The following is a 15804-nucleotide window of genomic DNA, read 5'->3' on the forward strand; positions in this document are numbered from 1 at the left end:
TATATTTAATGTAAAGTTAGTTACTATAAAACATTACCGAGGACATCTGTATAACTTATATGAATGTATTTGTCTTGCTATACTGGACATATCCAAACAATGCATTTTATTGTAAAGCAATAATGTGAGGAAAAAAAAATAAAATGGCAAAAAGAATTCCTGTACATTTGTCTCATATGTTCTTGGATTGTTTGTGAAATGCACAAATTAAATGAAGCCATTTCTACATGTATCTGTCGCCTGTGCTGTTTTGTTTCAGGAGGATTGAAGCTCATGAAATTGTAGTTTTTTCAGCTGTACATTTTACCATAAATATGTTTTGTCACAGTCTTTTCTATATTTGTTTATTTCTGGTTATTTGGTAAATGATTTAAACTTTTAAGGAAGTGTCCAAAGTGAATTAGACCAAGAAGAACCAAACATAAAGCAGTGCAGACTTGAAGACCCTGGATTTTAGTCCCAAATGTGAGTTTAGCTCCAAAAACATTGGATCTTTTACTTCCTTAAAATAAAACTTATACTTCTAATGATAAATTGTCACTGGAATAACAAGCTAATAATTAAAACGAATGGAATTTACCTTGAGTCTTAATGTACTAAAGGTGTGTATGGAATGGAATGTCTGGATTTTTCTTGGTGACGCTTCAGGGTTCGATAACACATCTGTCATCCAGCCAGTTGTGAATTTCTTGAGTGGCATTTTATAGATTTTGATTGAAGCTTTTCAACATTTTCAAATTGTCTGTGGATGACCATAATGAATTCATCCTGTCAATTCTCAAAGTCAACACAATTTAACATGTGTGAGATGGTTTGCTTGCCTGGCTGAAACATCCCTGAGCCGCTGCGCTAACAGGGATGGAGGATGATGAAACTGTCATGGTGAGGCTTGGAGAGCGCTTTAAGCCAAGACAGCATGATGACAAAACAATTTACTCGGTGACTGCTGGCAAACGGTTGAGGATGACTGGAAAACTCATGTTTGTGATTACACGCTTGGGCCCGTAATGCTTTCTCCGTGAGCTCCACCAGGGGGCAGTGCTGCAGAGCAAAAAAACGACTAGACCTCCAGAGCAAGTAGAGCTCCTTTACCCCCAATGAATAAGACTCTGACAGCGCCTGATATTAGGCTTCAGACATCAAACTGTGACATATTTAAACCATGACTGATATCAGTCCTGTCTGCGAGTTTCCTGCACTAAAGCTCTGCACATAATTTGTTAATGATGGACGTCCAGATCCCCAATCAGCCAGCAGACAGACAACCATCTGGTGAGACCAGTATGGGCGACTGGTGCTTCCCTCTAATGAGCCCACCCCCCCTTGGCTACCAGATAACAAGCTTCCCTGTCATCTGTGATCTTGTGCAACCATGAGTTCCCTCTCTACCCCCCCCCTAACAAGCCCATTTGGGTATCCTCTGCGTGCCTGTCTTGAACGCTAGCTTTGAATGGAGGTTGTGCATCCCAGCCTTGGCGGGATGCACTACTGCCCCCGCAGGTTGAAGTTCAGGGTCATTTTCCTCTGCTTGTTTCTGCCGCGCCGGTATTTTCGACACCACTCTGCTCTTTGGGTAAATGGTTGTGTTGCGATGATGGATTGTGAGCCGATTCGGTTCCTGCTGCTCGCTGCAGTCCCCCGCCCGCCCAAAAAAAGGGTACCCCCTGCTGCTGAACACAAGGTACCGACTGGCCCCCATGTGCCGACCTACAAGTAGGCTTGACGTTCCCCCGAAGGTGATGAACGATGACTCTGCAATATTTTTGTTTCAAGGTTGGATCGCCCACGTTACAGAATGGATGGGGGTAATTATACAAGGAGAAGCTTTTGGGTTGGGGCTGCTTTGTGAAAAATTGATCATAGAACTTGAACTACTTTTTACTTGATGCCTGGACAAAAGCTATTTCGAGAAAGAATGGAGTTTTTAAAAGTAATTCCGTTTCCTGTCACTTAACTGGCCAATCTGGTCTATTATGGTAATTCATGGGGGTGAAATGGACAAATTGCTGCCTCCAGAAGAATCCTCACATTTATCCTGGGAATCCATGATGTAGAGATCGGGAAATAGAATTAAAGACTCTCTTCCAGGTTATCTCCAATCACGTCGCATGATGCAAACAAATCTAGAAGTAAGGTAAACACATTTTTATTTTTATTTTTTACAAACCGAACCCTCAGTTCATGGTATCCCAAAGGTGTAGTGGTTAAAGTCATTATCTTTGCATGGATTCTGCATTCAGAGCTGTTTTTTTCACTGGTTCTACAACAGCTGACAGTCTTTTTTTTAATATTTAATGCTGACAATCTCTTCGTGGCACGTACGCCATCAGAGCGTTGAGCTTTCTTTGGTATTTTAACTTCATAACTGCAGTGGATGACACTGAATAATGATGAGGACAGCGACTTTTATCAGATCTTAAACCGGGGTCGCTTTGGATCGCCTTTAACAGCCGAGCCGCTGCTTTTTTTAAATCAAACTTAGAGGATAAAGCTAACGGTGGGCCTTTCTACCACAATGCACACTCATGTCTCATTTATACTCAGGTTCCCCAGTGCATTGTGGTCCGGTGATTAATTCATTGCTTGCACATGCGGAGCAGTTCATATAGGCATCACCATACATACTTATCTGTGGATGTATATTAAGTTGTCAGCCTTGGAGGATTGTGTAGCAGCCCAAGAGACAAGGTGACCTCACGGTGAGTCGCTCATTCAGCCCTTTAATGGAGGTTAGCGTTAGCATGTGTAGCGGGTGGCAGAGGACTGTGGACTTTTGTTAAGGCTATTCCGCATCCATCCATCATCGTAAGATCACATTAGAGCTGGAAACAGTCCAAGGCTCCTTGTTGGCTGACATGATAAAACTCATTCTGAATTAAAACAGTAGAGCCTGAGTCTGTTTTGTTAATTATATCCATAATTCAAACGGGATACGTCCCTCCTCATTAGCCAGTTCTGTGTAATGAAAGATTAAGCATTCAAATAGCGATGATATCCGTGTGTGTGTGTAATGAGTTCCTGCACTAGGAAATGTGGGTGTAAGCGTATCTCATCTACATGTATGACAATCTTTATTTCCACATGTTCACGGGTTTTTATAAGAACCAACAGGGGGCGACACCCCAGATTCAAAAGAGGTCAGATTGTGTGTCATTTTCTCATTAACTTCCTGGTCTTTGCTGCCAATTTCAACTCTTCCCTAACAAACTGTGTGTTTAAAGACTTCAAGGATATATGAGGTAAAAAGAACAAGCAAATCCATCCTTTGTTTTTATGTGTAATCCTAAGAATCAGGCGAGCAAACTGAATTACACAACCTCCTCGATGGAGGTGATAGAAGCACAATATTGATTTTGTAAATGCTTCATGGAGGGACCTGCTAGTCATTGACAAATTGCTGCTGCAGTTTGTCCTTGGCTCCTAAGCAAAATAAACCGAGCCGTGATGTCAGACACGAGGATTCAGATCAGCAGTCATCTTAATTTGTTCTCTCTTTTTGGCCACCTGGGGGCAGTACAACTTTATGCTGTGATCACTCTGTAAAATCAATCATGAAAACAAACATGTTCCTCTTCAGCTAAAATGTCATTAGGGATTATTTTCTGGGCAAATCCTTTAATGGTCTCCAGCTGCTCCTGATGGGAAATCTGATTCCACCTTGTCCACCGGCTACATGCTAGCTGCTAGCAGCTTTCCCACCTTACAGATTTATAGTAAAGTCTCCCAGATCTTGATCCTAGTCAGATCTAAGTATAATTCTGCACCATGTTGCATCTCATAACATTAAAAGTAAAAAAATTAAAGAATCCACCTTCAAATTTCATCAACTCCACCTAGACCCCCCTGTGCCCCCCCCAGGCAAACATTAATCAAACACATTGATGACTTCTCCAGAGGCTTTGAGGACAAACAAACAAGGTTGAACAAATTGCCTCTGCCAACAAGTGTAAGTAGGGCTGAAGTTGTTGCCAGGGAACTCTGACTCCATGGCGACGTTCTACTTTGTATTTCTTCTTCTAATACCCCGAGTGTCTCAGTCTTTTTCAAATGACCCAGTAATTTTCACAGAGGAGGTAAAAATGCAAAACCCGAATCTGCCGGAGAACGTCCTCTCTCCCTGAACTCTAGCACCTCCTGGTGCGACGGAAGTTCATTGTTTCCTCGACGATATCCTCGAGGGGGAGGATGACGCATGTGTTGCAATTTTATGATGGAGGCCCTGTCAAAGAGTTATTTCCATATAAATGACTGCGCGGCGGGGCGGTACAGCTGAAGTGGCGCCCAACCAACAAAGTGATTACGGCGTGACTTCCAGTAACAACCGAGAGAGAGGAAGATGGGAAGCAACGGAGTGGACTAACTCCTGCGAATCAGCAGATCCTTGCGCCCGGTCACGGGAGAGTCTGCAACAGGGGAAACTTCATCTGATTGTTTTTCATTTAATTTTGCTGAGACTAAGTGCTTCAGGAAGTAATAAATACACGGTAAATTACAGGCGAGGGGGGAAAAAAAGCGCTGCACCGACTTATTACATGTGGAGAGAGCACAATTACATTGCTGATTTGAAGGCTGGGTGATTTATGGTTGAATGTCTCGCTCGAGGCTTCTCCGAGAGGTGATCCGCTGCACAGCCAGCCACAGGTAATTTATTTCCTTCTCAAGTTTGCCATTTACTTTTCTCCTCCAACTGCTAGTGCTGACAAGATTTATTCCCCCCCAAAAAAATGGTGACATTAAGCTGTGAGCTCAATAATAACGCTGTGATCCAGAACACGACAAAGACTCAACAATCACAGACTTATGGGTATTAATTATCACCAAGAATGGGGATGTGGGTCTTATTCAAGGGGGGAGACGTTGGTCCCTCCTGTTTGGCACACATTATTAAATCTCTCTAATCAGCTGTCAATGTAGACTCCAAAATCGTACATTAAGTGCATTTCTGCCTCTCTCCCTGTCAAAAATATGATACCGCCGTTTGTTCAGCATCTAGAGTTATAGCTATTTACGTGTCGCAAATCATTTCATGGGGCACAAGGTGTGTAATTTGATTTTTTTTTTTAATGTACTTGTTTTTCAATTGGAGATTAACTGCCGGCTGCTAACGAGGAGGCTCTAAATACGGAGGCCTCAGTGGGACAATAAACTCTGCAAGACGACAAGAATTTGAGGGATTATTTATTGGTGGATTGTCGTAAATCTTCCTGCGGGTGACGGATGACTGACGGTGAACAGTGTGACGTAACGTTTACATTACTGTCGAAACAGGAAATTTATGAGCTTGGGGAAAAAAAACCAACATCGGCATTACAGTACATACTCTAAGTTCCGGATCTTATTTTATTGATTTTATCCGATGTAACGTCGCTCATGAGAATTGCTGATGATAATTCATCAGATGCAGATCCAGATCCATCCTCATGCAGATTTTACATCTTCAATTTGATTTAAAACCCATTTACAGTATTTTAAACACCTAAAAGCCTTTAATTTGCTCAAAAAACAGTGTGCCTTATAATCCAGTGCGCCTCATGGTGCGGAAAATACTGTCAATGAATCTGAATTATCACAATAACGTGTTAGTGCCTGCGTCTTGCCTAATATGTCCCTGATTTATCTGTGATAACTCCTTGTTTTGATGGGATGAATGTCTGAACCAGCCAGAAAGAACGGGATGGGCACAGAGCGATCGATGTGTTTCTACAGAAAGGGTTTGTGAGGACGCTGTGAGCCGCCGACCGATGCTGCTCGCTCACCGAAGCTGTCGGGTTTTTATGATTAGCTTGAAGCAGCTACAGAAGGCGGGCATGGGGGGAGATCAAATCAAGACTTCTCTGCGTACATTTCCTGCACGGCTCGTTGGTTTTGTGAGACTTCCTGACGGCATATTTTGTATTAAAGATCTCCCCAGTTTGTAGCTCACAAATGTGCTGCAATTTGGGGCCTTTAATTCAACTCCTCTGTCCAGTCAGGTGGACTTTCTCCTCTCATTTAAATGAGACTCCAGCCAGACTCGTCCGACAGTATATGCACAGCACCATGGGAACAAGGAACCTAAACTTTTCTGTTCTAATTCAGTCTGATATCCTAGAAGCTCCTTAATCAGATTCAGGTCTGACTTTTTGCGCTGCGACCTCAGTCTGAACAGCAACATCAGAATTCATGCAACTTTAATATAACCGAGCGTCTCGCAGGCAGGGACAGACGGATGCGGTTAAAAATAGCCCCTTGATACTTTGAAACTTTGGGTGATATTTCCATTTCCGTGACATCACACCGTCGCCATCGGGTTCGACTCGGAATCCAGACAAAAAGAAGCAGACGTGCCCTTTGTTTTTCTTCTACAGCGCGTGAACTTCACTCAATTCACTTTGAAATCTGATATCCGAGGTATTTTGCAAATGAATGTGAACGGAAAACCGCTTTAAGTCTGATGTAAATGTAAAATAAAGCGAGACATCCCTCCTTTGTTCACCTGGGATCTTTGTCACTGCAGCTGACAGTTATTGTTAATGAAGAGGGATGTGTTCGAGGCTCACACATTCGTTTTGTGAGCTGAGATCAGCGTTTAACCTTCATTAACCTGTCGATGATAAAGCGTCTTTCGTCGTCTCCTCCTCCTCCACGCCCTGACACCTTGGGTCACCTAATAAGAATTCTCCATGGCAACAGGAAGGCAAATTCATAAGGATGTGAGAATTCTGTTTGATAACTGACACCGGGTCGGTGTCGGGAAGAATGTGGTTGGGAACAAAAGTCAGAGGAAGGCGATGAGAGGAGAGTGAAAGAGAGGCGGAGGAAAGTTTTCCTCCGTTATCACATTCTTTCGGCCACATTCGCTTCTCGCTTCGCCCAAATGATGTCAGGGGCCTGAGGGGAGGAAGATGAAGAGGAGGCGGCTCCTCCTACATATTTATGTGCTGTGTTTATTCTTCCATGCACAACCTCACAGAAACGGCTCTGCTGTTAGTTAGTCTAGTGTACGTGATGCATTCAGGTACAACAAGAGCTCCGAAACTCCTAAAAATAACATTTATTTTGAACATGATTTGGTCCAAAAAACAAAAAAACAAAACATGCCTGCATCGTAATTTCCTTTTATATCTTTATTAAAACATCATCGGCCTCCAACAGGTAAAGAATGTAGATGATGATCATAATAAATGAACTGAAGAACAGAAATAACTTCTTTTCTGTTTGTATCTTACTGTCGTTTTTTCCTCTTTTTTTTTTTTAAACAATTCTTTAATGGCGTGTTCTATGGACTCTGATTTCTGCGTTCTGTGACGACAAGGCCTGAACCAGATTTAGAGGAATGTACAGTACAAGAAACAGGAAACAAAAAGCATCTCGACCCCCCCCCCAAATAGAGTACTATCCCCCCCACCCCCAAATATCTGTACATAATTTGTCTCATCTGTAATTCACACATGCCAATCATTCACTTTCAAAATCATGTGAAACTTAAACTAATTAAACTTCCCACATGTACCCTTTGGACACACACACACACACACACACACACACACACACACACACACACACACACACACACACAAATTTAAACACGTTTGCAGTGGGCGGTGGCGTTCTGAGCTCTCTCGACATCTGCTTCCTCTCTCAGCAGAACCAAAAGGTATTTGTCTGCTGCCATCTTTGCTCAGCAACATTAGACCCCCCCCTCTCTCCCTGATATGACTGCCCCCCCACCCCCCACCCCACATTACTCTCTCCTCCTACTTCCTTTCAGTGCTTCACACTTTGTGGTTTGTCCTTTGGTGCTGGAATACAAAGCAAATGCCACCCGGTTGAAAAAGTGACCTTTAAAAATACAAGATACTCACCGTTCTGGGATGGGAGGGGGGCGAATTGGGGGAATGGGAGGGGGGGGAGTTGGGGGGTAACCAACTGTCCATTTTACACGACTTAATGTCACGCCGCTGCACAGTGTGGAGATTGTCTCTCAAGAAAAAGTTGGAACTTTTTAAAAATATTTCAAACAATTAAAAACACAACAGCACAATAAAAACCTGTGACCAGGGTGGGTTGACGGTTCTGATGGGCAGGTGGGTGCTGAAAAATCTCTTCAATGGTTCCACTTCCTGTTGGCAGAATCTCCTCCCATCATGCAGCTGATCCCGTTGGTAAAAAGCCGTCTCTCTCTCTCTCTAAACTCTCATGCGGTCATGTGTCGATCACATCCTGAGCCGGCGACGGTTCGTGGGGCAAACTGGTGGCGTTGGGCTGCGTGTGTCCCACCGAGTTCTGCTGCAGCTCCATCGCCATGGCGTTCTGCGGGTGGGGGAACTCCTTCACCTGCCTGCGGTACTCCAGGAATGTGGACGCCTTGGTGGCGATGGCCACCACGTTTTTCCCCACGAAGATGGTGGAAACGCGGCTGTCCTGGAACAGCACCATGTTGACGCCCCGGATGAGGATGGTGACCACGTTGATGGTGACCAGGCTCAGAACCGGGTACAGCATCATCTTCTGGGGGGTCATGTGCTCGCCCTGCATGCTGATCTCGCTCAGCGACACGCAGGGCAGGATGAGCAGCAGGATGTAGCAGTAGAAGAACATCAGACCCTCGGCCCAGATGGGCAAGCCCGTTCGCTGGGGCTCCCAAAGGTTGGCTTGGATGTCCAGGAGGTCCAGCAGGTCCAGAGCCACCCAGAACAGACGGCTCCTCATGTCCTCCTTCTTGCGGAAAGTTCTCACGTATTCCATACTATCCAACGCCACCAGAACAAGGTACAAACCCGGGACGCACACGGATAACAATAATGTCAAAGCCTTCCGGGCCACAGTTTCCAAACTCTTCCTGTCTGCCTTGCAATTCTGGAACACGAAGTAGAGTTTTATCTCCAGAACAAAGATGTATAGAAACCAGAGGATCATGGCGTATCCTCGTCGGGCGGTGCGCACCTCGGCACCAACCCACACCGCCACGTACCTCAACACTATGAGGAAGCATACGTCCCCCACCAGCACGATGATACACACTCCGATCTTTCTGGGACCCTGGTTCTGCTCCACCAGGTAGGCGTCCATGAAGGCCATGCTGGTCATAATGACGATGGTGGTCAGGCACACGTGACGTTTGTCTGGGGGTGGCAACACCATGGCGAGGGCACCAGCTGGATCTTGCCGTCTGTACCCCAGTTTTGAAAATAAAAAAAAATAAAAAAAATTGAAGGTGAAAGCAACAGAAACGCAAGGCGGGTTTAGAACCCAACTGGTGTTCCTACTGTTGGTTATTTCTTCAAGGGGGGGCTCTGATCTATAGAGGACGGTAATCGTCTTGTAGAAGCATAGCAGCGTTGCAATGCTCTTCTGCTGATGGAGCTCAGACCACGTGGAAACAGAAACATCACCTCGTTACTCAGCGCACTTCCATTGATCCACCTTCCTTCTCTGCAGCCGCTACACCCGGGGCTCTACAGCTGACACGCCATGACGGATGGCAACACGCAGTCGGATGGGGAATACTTGGAGAGCGGGGCCTCGTCTAATCGACATGTGATGAAATTGCGAGAGACGGTTGCTGCCAAAAGCAAGAAACGTTTATGCAAGCGTTTATTTTTGTAGGGAAGCGACGCATGTACGCGCGCCCGAGCTGCGGCTCAGCGTGCGCCAGGGCTTCCTTTCTGGAGTCTCATGCAGGCGGCGGCGGCGGCGGCAGCAGTCGTGGTCCGTTGCGATCCTGCGGTATGTTGGAAACAAACCAGAAGAGAGAGAGAGGAGAGGAGTGTGCAGTGGCCGGAGGCCTTCAGCCGCCATAAATCATGGCAGACGGCAGGTCAACGGCCCATGAGGCCTTGCGTCCGACGCTGGCTTCCCTGGGGGGAGGCTCTTAAAACGGGCTGGAGATTCATCCTTCCCTCCCCCTTCTTCCTCTTGTTGTGTGCCAGCCTAAGAGAGGGGAGAGGGGGGGATGGAAGAGGAGAGAGAGAAAGAAACCTGTCAGCACTACTAGGCCACGCTTCGCCCTGCCAGCGGCCCCCCCCCCCCCCCCGCGACATATGAGGGGCCCGGACAACGTGTCAGCATGGCTTAAATATAGCATTTTTGCTATTGATAGGGTGGTAGTAGAGAGGATTCATGATGTCATCCAATGTAATGTCAGTGAGGTGTCACATGACAGCTGAACACAAGGTTTTAATGCGCCCCCGTGGTCGCGGTCGTGTTATTTTCTGCTCACCTGGGGTATTAACGCAGAACGGGTCGAGTTTTTTAGTCTCTTAAGAGGTTGGAGCCTACCAAAACTCCACGATGAGGTGAAGTCGAGAGCGTCCATGCGCGATTTTTTAAGTGTTGTTTCAGAAATTCAGCTTCAGCACATGCTGTATTTGCAGTGTATTTTGTTCAGGTGTGTTATGGGAAGTCCAGTTTAGAGGATCCTTGTTTTAACAGCCACATTTTTAAATAACACAACACGTCAAAGTAACAGCAGACACACGGTGAAAGGAAGTGTGTTAATTGAGCAGAAGCGCCGTCCTCGGTTTGCGTTGGGTGAGTCTCCAGCAGGTGTGGGAATTTATCGCCGTCCCGTTCGGCTCATCTCCGTCGGCCCGTCCTGTCGCTGGATCGTCCACGCAGAACAGAAATAAGTCCCATTAGCGCTTCCGTCAGCTGAGATTCATTGCAAGTCAAAACACAGCTCTCGTTTGCAGAGCAGCAGCTTGTTTGGTTAAAAGCGAGTGACTGTGAAACTTCTGTCTGGATGGGAGGCAGCATCCCAAAATCTTTTAATGAAATAAAAGTTTTAATGAAACAGCACAGAGTTAAAATAAACTGCGATTTATTCGAGGGAGTATTAAAGGGCGTTCCGGTTTGCAGGTGTGGATTTTCCTGAGATGGGTGACATATTTAAGGAAGGTCGCAGCAGCGACGCCCCAGCGTGGGAGTGGAGGTGCGGCCCATTAACTGCACCGCCCCTGGTTTGGATCCAGGAGCGGGGGATGTGGTGCATGTCGCTTCCTGTCTGGCCTTCATTTCCATCTACTTTAGTTGTATAATAAAGACATAAAAGGTTGACAACTTCAAGGTTATTTTATATAATGTTTTCTCATGGGCTGAACAGAACCCTCCATTAGAGTTTAATCTGAATGTGATGTTTTAATGTCACTGAAGTGCCTCTTAAACCCAAGATTTGAGCACCTCCCTCTAATAATACACTTTTTATGTGATGGCGCTAATGATTTTATTGCTAGTCGAAAAATAACCATCAGTTATCTATAAATGTCCGCTGGGATTGGTCCAACCCCCCTGGGACCCCTAAGAATACCCGGTTATGGATGATGATGATGTCATTAATAGAACATATTTCCTGTCACAAAGTTGTAAAAACTAACATCTGGTGGAGTTTTTTCCCTGTCTGGCCAGGCTGCAGTTAAATTGCTTTAAATCTTTTCATTGTCATTGTTCAGTCTTTTAAAGATGTGACGGATTATTTATCAAGCTTTTTTTGTAAATACATTTATTTGATGTAATATCTTTTTATCGGGATTTTTTTGTGACTGACTGTTCAGTTAATTGACGGATGTTGATTTTGATTTCATTCAAGGACGCAGTTCTGCCTGCATGATGAATATTTTTTGTCCGTCCAAACATTTAATTCTTTCTCTTCTGTTTGGATTTTTATCCTTTGACAAAATTGCACAAAAATAATTATTAGTACTACAGTAATCCCTCGCTACTCGCGTTTAATGCGTTCCAGGACCATTCGCGAAAAGCAAAATTCTGCGATACAGCGACAAACTATTTATTTTGTTATTTACAGTAACTTAAACGTTTATTAACCCTCTCCATACTGATATTAAACCACCTTCTATCTGTATTACCTTTTCCCACACTCTTAAAGAACTTTTGTGTTTCACAGAAGTGCGCTGCGTTCTGTGAGTCTCGGAACGCAGCGCACTTCCTGATGCTATCAGCCAATAGCATGCGCGTATGGTATCACGTGACTACCCACTAAAATTCCGTGGATCTTGAAGCTTCACCAAGCGAGGGATTACTGTATAAGCTAACCAGCTAATAACCCCAATTGGTGCCAAAGATGCTAAGCTACAGGGAAGTTAGCCTAGCAAAGAAGAAAACGATCACACTAGACCCCCAGATTAAACTTGTGACTCATAGTTTTCATGAAACATTTTCCAGCCTTTGACTGATAATTGGATTCATTTAATAAAGCCGATGAAATGTTTAACAAATTGTTCCATTTTCTATTTTCTCACACTGAGCTCTTGATTTGAGAATTAAAATTGAGATAAATAAACATGAGGCTGATCTCAGTCGCCTCTGTGCAAAATCAACAAAGGAAAATGGGCTTTTCAGCGTTTCAAATGAGATCCGAAGATCAAGGAGGGGTTATTTATCATCAGAGAACACCACCGTAGAAGAACATGAACTGTGTGTACACAGATGATAGCTAAATAGATAAAACCCTCAGGGCTTTAATATTTCCTTTCTACCATCTCAACATCCAGCTCTGCCTGTCTGTTGTTCCCCATCCTTGTGAGATGACGACGTAAAAGCGCGGTTTACATCTCCTAACATCTCAAAAATCAAAGGATATCAGCAGAAAACCAATTGAAGACGAGCAGCACCAGAATGAACCTCGTTTACAATCCCATCGTGAATTGGAATTTTTAAAACCCACAATGTAGAACATCTCCTAAGTAAGAGATTAAATTCATAAGATGGCGATTAATTGACTGATTAGCAGAATGCTATGGATCATTACCATGCTATAAGGAAGGCAGCCATATAGAGTGTATCACATCTTCATTTACATGTCATTAATTATCATAAAAGGCATCGAGATTGCATCCTAATGAATGGATTATGGCTGCGATTGTTTGACGGCGTCAGCATGGATGGTCTGAAACATAAAGAAACCATCCGAAACAATGATCCAGAGACAGTATTGCCTCGATTAGACTATAATAGATCATTACTCTGTCATTTATTGCACAAAAAATGTCTTTTTCTCAGTGAAAAGACATCTTTCATGTTCAGTATTTCTGACGTCTGACTCAAGGTTGAATATTAGCCCAGAGGGTTTCTGTAGGAAGAGTAAAAAAAGAACAAAAGACATGATAAATAATAGATTTATCAACTCTTTGAATGTCATTCCACATTCTGGCCAATCGGTCAGCCTCCACTGATTCCGAAATATTTTGTGCAAGGATGGACAACAAGGTTTGCTGCAGGGAGTGACGGATGTGAGAAAGAACATACTGGTCTGAGAAGGAGTTAGTTTAAAGGCAAGAACAGTATTTTGGCAGAAGACTTAAAAAACCCCCTAAAAAAACGCAGAATCAAAAGATGCTTAAGCGGTGCCTTTTCCAGACGCTTCTTTTGAATGTTCACAAACGGCTTCCTGTCAAGCGCTTGCCTTGACTTAATTTCCTGTGTTGTTGCTACTGATGTTTGTCTTTTGCGACGGCCTCAGAAGTTAAGGAGAGTGAAGTCTGAAGCTTAAAGCTTTCTTTTAACATGTTCTGACACTCCATACACCTCGTGAAGGATGTGAGCGAATGCTTGTTTACAGCAGCAAAATTGTTTCATCCTGTCAGCGTTGGGTTGTATGTTCTGTTACCTGTAGGCTTCAAGCCAGATAGAAATGTTTCTGCTGTTGGGAAACTACATTTGTATGCATTAAATGCATTGAATTCTCGTCCTCGACTCGGCTTTCCGTCTCCTGCATGACACCCTAGAGATGATCAAATGTTTGTGTCAATGTCAGCCTTGCGTTGTGGGTCTCCGGAGCAATCTGTTTTGTCAAATATTTATGTCGGGTTGTCTTCATTAGGACCGGAACGAGACCCATATGTTGTCTTGGCATGTAGCCATCTCTATCATCTCCGCAGGTGTTCTGAGCCATCCTTTGTGCTACACTTAGCGCTTGGCTAGTTTTAGAGAGGTGGCAGATTGCTGTGGATTCGTCCTGTGCACAGAATACAGCTCGGCACACTTCAACACTCAAACACACAGGAGCTGAACAAGCTGGGTTTATGCAGACAAGTGTATGCGCATAAATACACACTTCATGGAGCGTGGGGAAGGCTACTTTGAAAGGATAGTGTGAGTCGTGAGCTACCAATTAGTTCCACGGTGGAGGAAGTTGCACACAGTGAAGCTACCCAAGGGAGAAAAGTAGCTAGAACTACTTTCCAGTGGATTGCTCCACCAGTATCTTGGTGCCTTGTTGATAAGTGATGAGAAAATAGAGCCAGAGAGGAACCGGCGGTTTGGTCCGTTACCAGCAGCATGGTTGTCATCATTGAGAAGGAGGTTTTAAAATCTTCTGCATGCCTGTTGAACTACATCCTAACCCTCACTTATCTTCATCATGAGCTCTCGGAAATGTCATCCGAATGAGTTTGCCTCAAAAAAGTTCCCACTTGTTTACAGGGTGTACATAAGCAAACAAATACAATATATTTTTCATGGGAAAATCTGGAAAATGTCAACTCTGGTTCTGCTGGTAATCAGTCAGACAGAAACTGGAGTCAGGCGGGCGTCTGGCAACACACAACGCAACCAACTTCTGAAATAGAACGCAAACCTCCTCTGCATGATTTGCAGTAAACAGCAGTTACCAATATGGACTGATTAATACATTTACAGATGAATGTATTACTGGTGTAAGAAACAGGAACTAGAACTGGCAAAAGTTGGCCCAGTTACAGTTGTGAAAAGATTGGAGGTTAAAAACACAAAATAATTTCTTTTCATGGCCCAAAGTTGCCCAAAAAAGCTGCGGGCAACTATTATTTTAGTTGCATATTGTTCACCAAACACACACCAAACACACACCACACCACTGGAGAGGTCTGTAGGTCCTGGTCCAGGTCATCTACTGCCTGATAATGTTCTCTAACCAGGCTGATCACATGCTTCCTGTAATAATTCCAACACAGCGGGGAATTATTCCCTCAAATCCCATCAAAGGTGTCAGATTGATTCCCCTCCCATTCCACTGATAAATGTGTGTGAAATCTCTTAAGTGCTATGTGCATTTCCTTAATATATTAAGCGTCCTCCCTCCTCTCATTGCTCCCACAGAGCTTATCTCCGTCTGTGATGCTTTATTCAGTGTATATCTGCTGTTTAATAGATCATTGTGGAGCTGTGTTGAAATTTTAAACACCCCTGTTTCGTGTTGTTGTCGTTTTTCTGGCCATGCTGGGCTTTTCCACCTATTTTGTGCGACTCGGAGGCAGTGCACCTCATTTAGTCAAAACACAATACAGAAGGTTTGCCTGTTTCTGTTGCTCTTTTGCACTCCTCCTTCAAGCTGTAAGTTTGTAATTGCATTTGAGGTTTCATTTTTACAATACTGAAGATCTGGCATCAAAAGGAGGGTCGCGTTTTGTAGAAATGGTAAATCTCTTTTTTAAATCGCCCAAGGTGGCTGTTTAACGCTGATTATCACTACTTTGCCATATGAGACTGTGAGGGTTCATCTCAGCACAGAGTCGTCACAAACCAATCTGCTTTCAGGCTTTTAAATGACCGTAGATGTTCATCAAATGCTGCTGAAATCTAATAAGCTGAACACGATAAAGATAGCAGACATCAGGGTCAGATGCTGCGAGCGGTTCAGAAGTGCTTCTCTCCATTTTGGCCCTGAGCAGCAGAGACAGGAGGCCTTTTTCAACATGACAGACGTGTCTTTTTCTCCCCTGCCAACTTTCAAACGGCCATAATGTGTGCAGCATCAATCAAAGTGTATTCTTTATTCACAAAGCTGGGGAGCGAATCAAAGGTGCCGCGCCACCGCGAGTCATCTTCAAA

General features: G+C 44.2%; 1 protein-coding gene across 1 annotated transcript; it reads right to left on the reverse strand.

Moving 5' to 3' along the window:
* Positions 1–8051: 8051 nt before the first annotated feature.
* tmem121ab (transmembrane protein 121Ab) lies at positions 8052–9569 on the reverse strand. Its single transcript, XM_068343012.1, has one exon. It carries the CDS (start codon positions 9121–9123, stop codon positions 8185–8187), a length of 939 nt encoding a protein of 312 aa, XP_068199113.1. The 5' UTR covers positions 9124–9569; the 3' UTR covers positions 8052–8184.
* Positions 9570–15804: the final 6235 nt, after the last annotated feature.

This window comes from Antennarius striatus, chromosome 19, assembly GCF_040054535.1.
Source record: "Antennarius striatus isolate MH-2024 chromosome 19, ASM4005453v1, whole genome shotgun sequence".
Taxonomy (NCBI): Eukaryota; Metazoa; Chordata; class Actinopteri; order Lophiiformes; family Antennariidae; genus Antennarius; species Antennarius striatus.

What these genes read in the sequence shown, in the direction of transcription:
- tmem121ab (XM_068343012.1), bottom strand. Translation starts at nt 9,123, where the DNA reads ATGGTGTTGCCACCCCCAGACAAACGTCACGTGTGCCTGACCACCATC.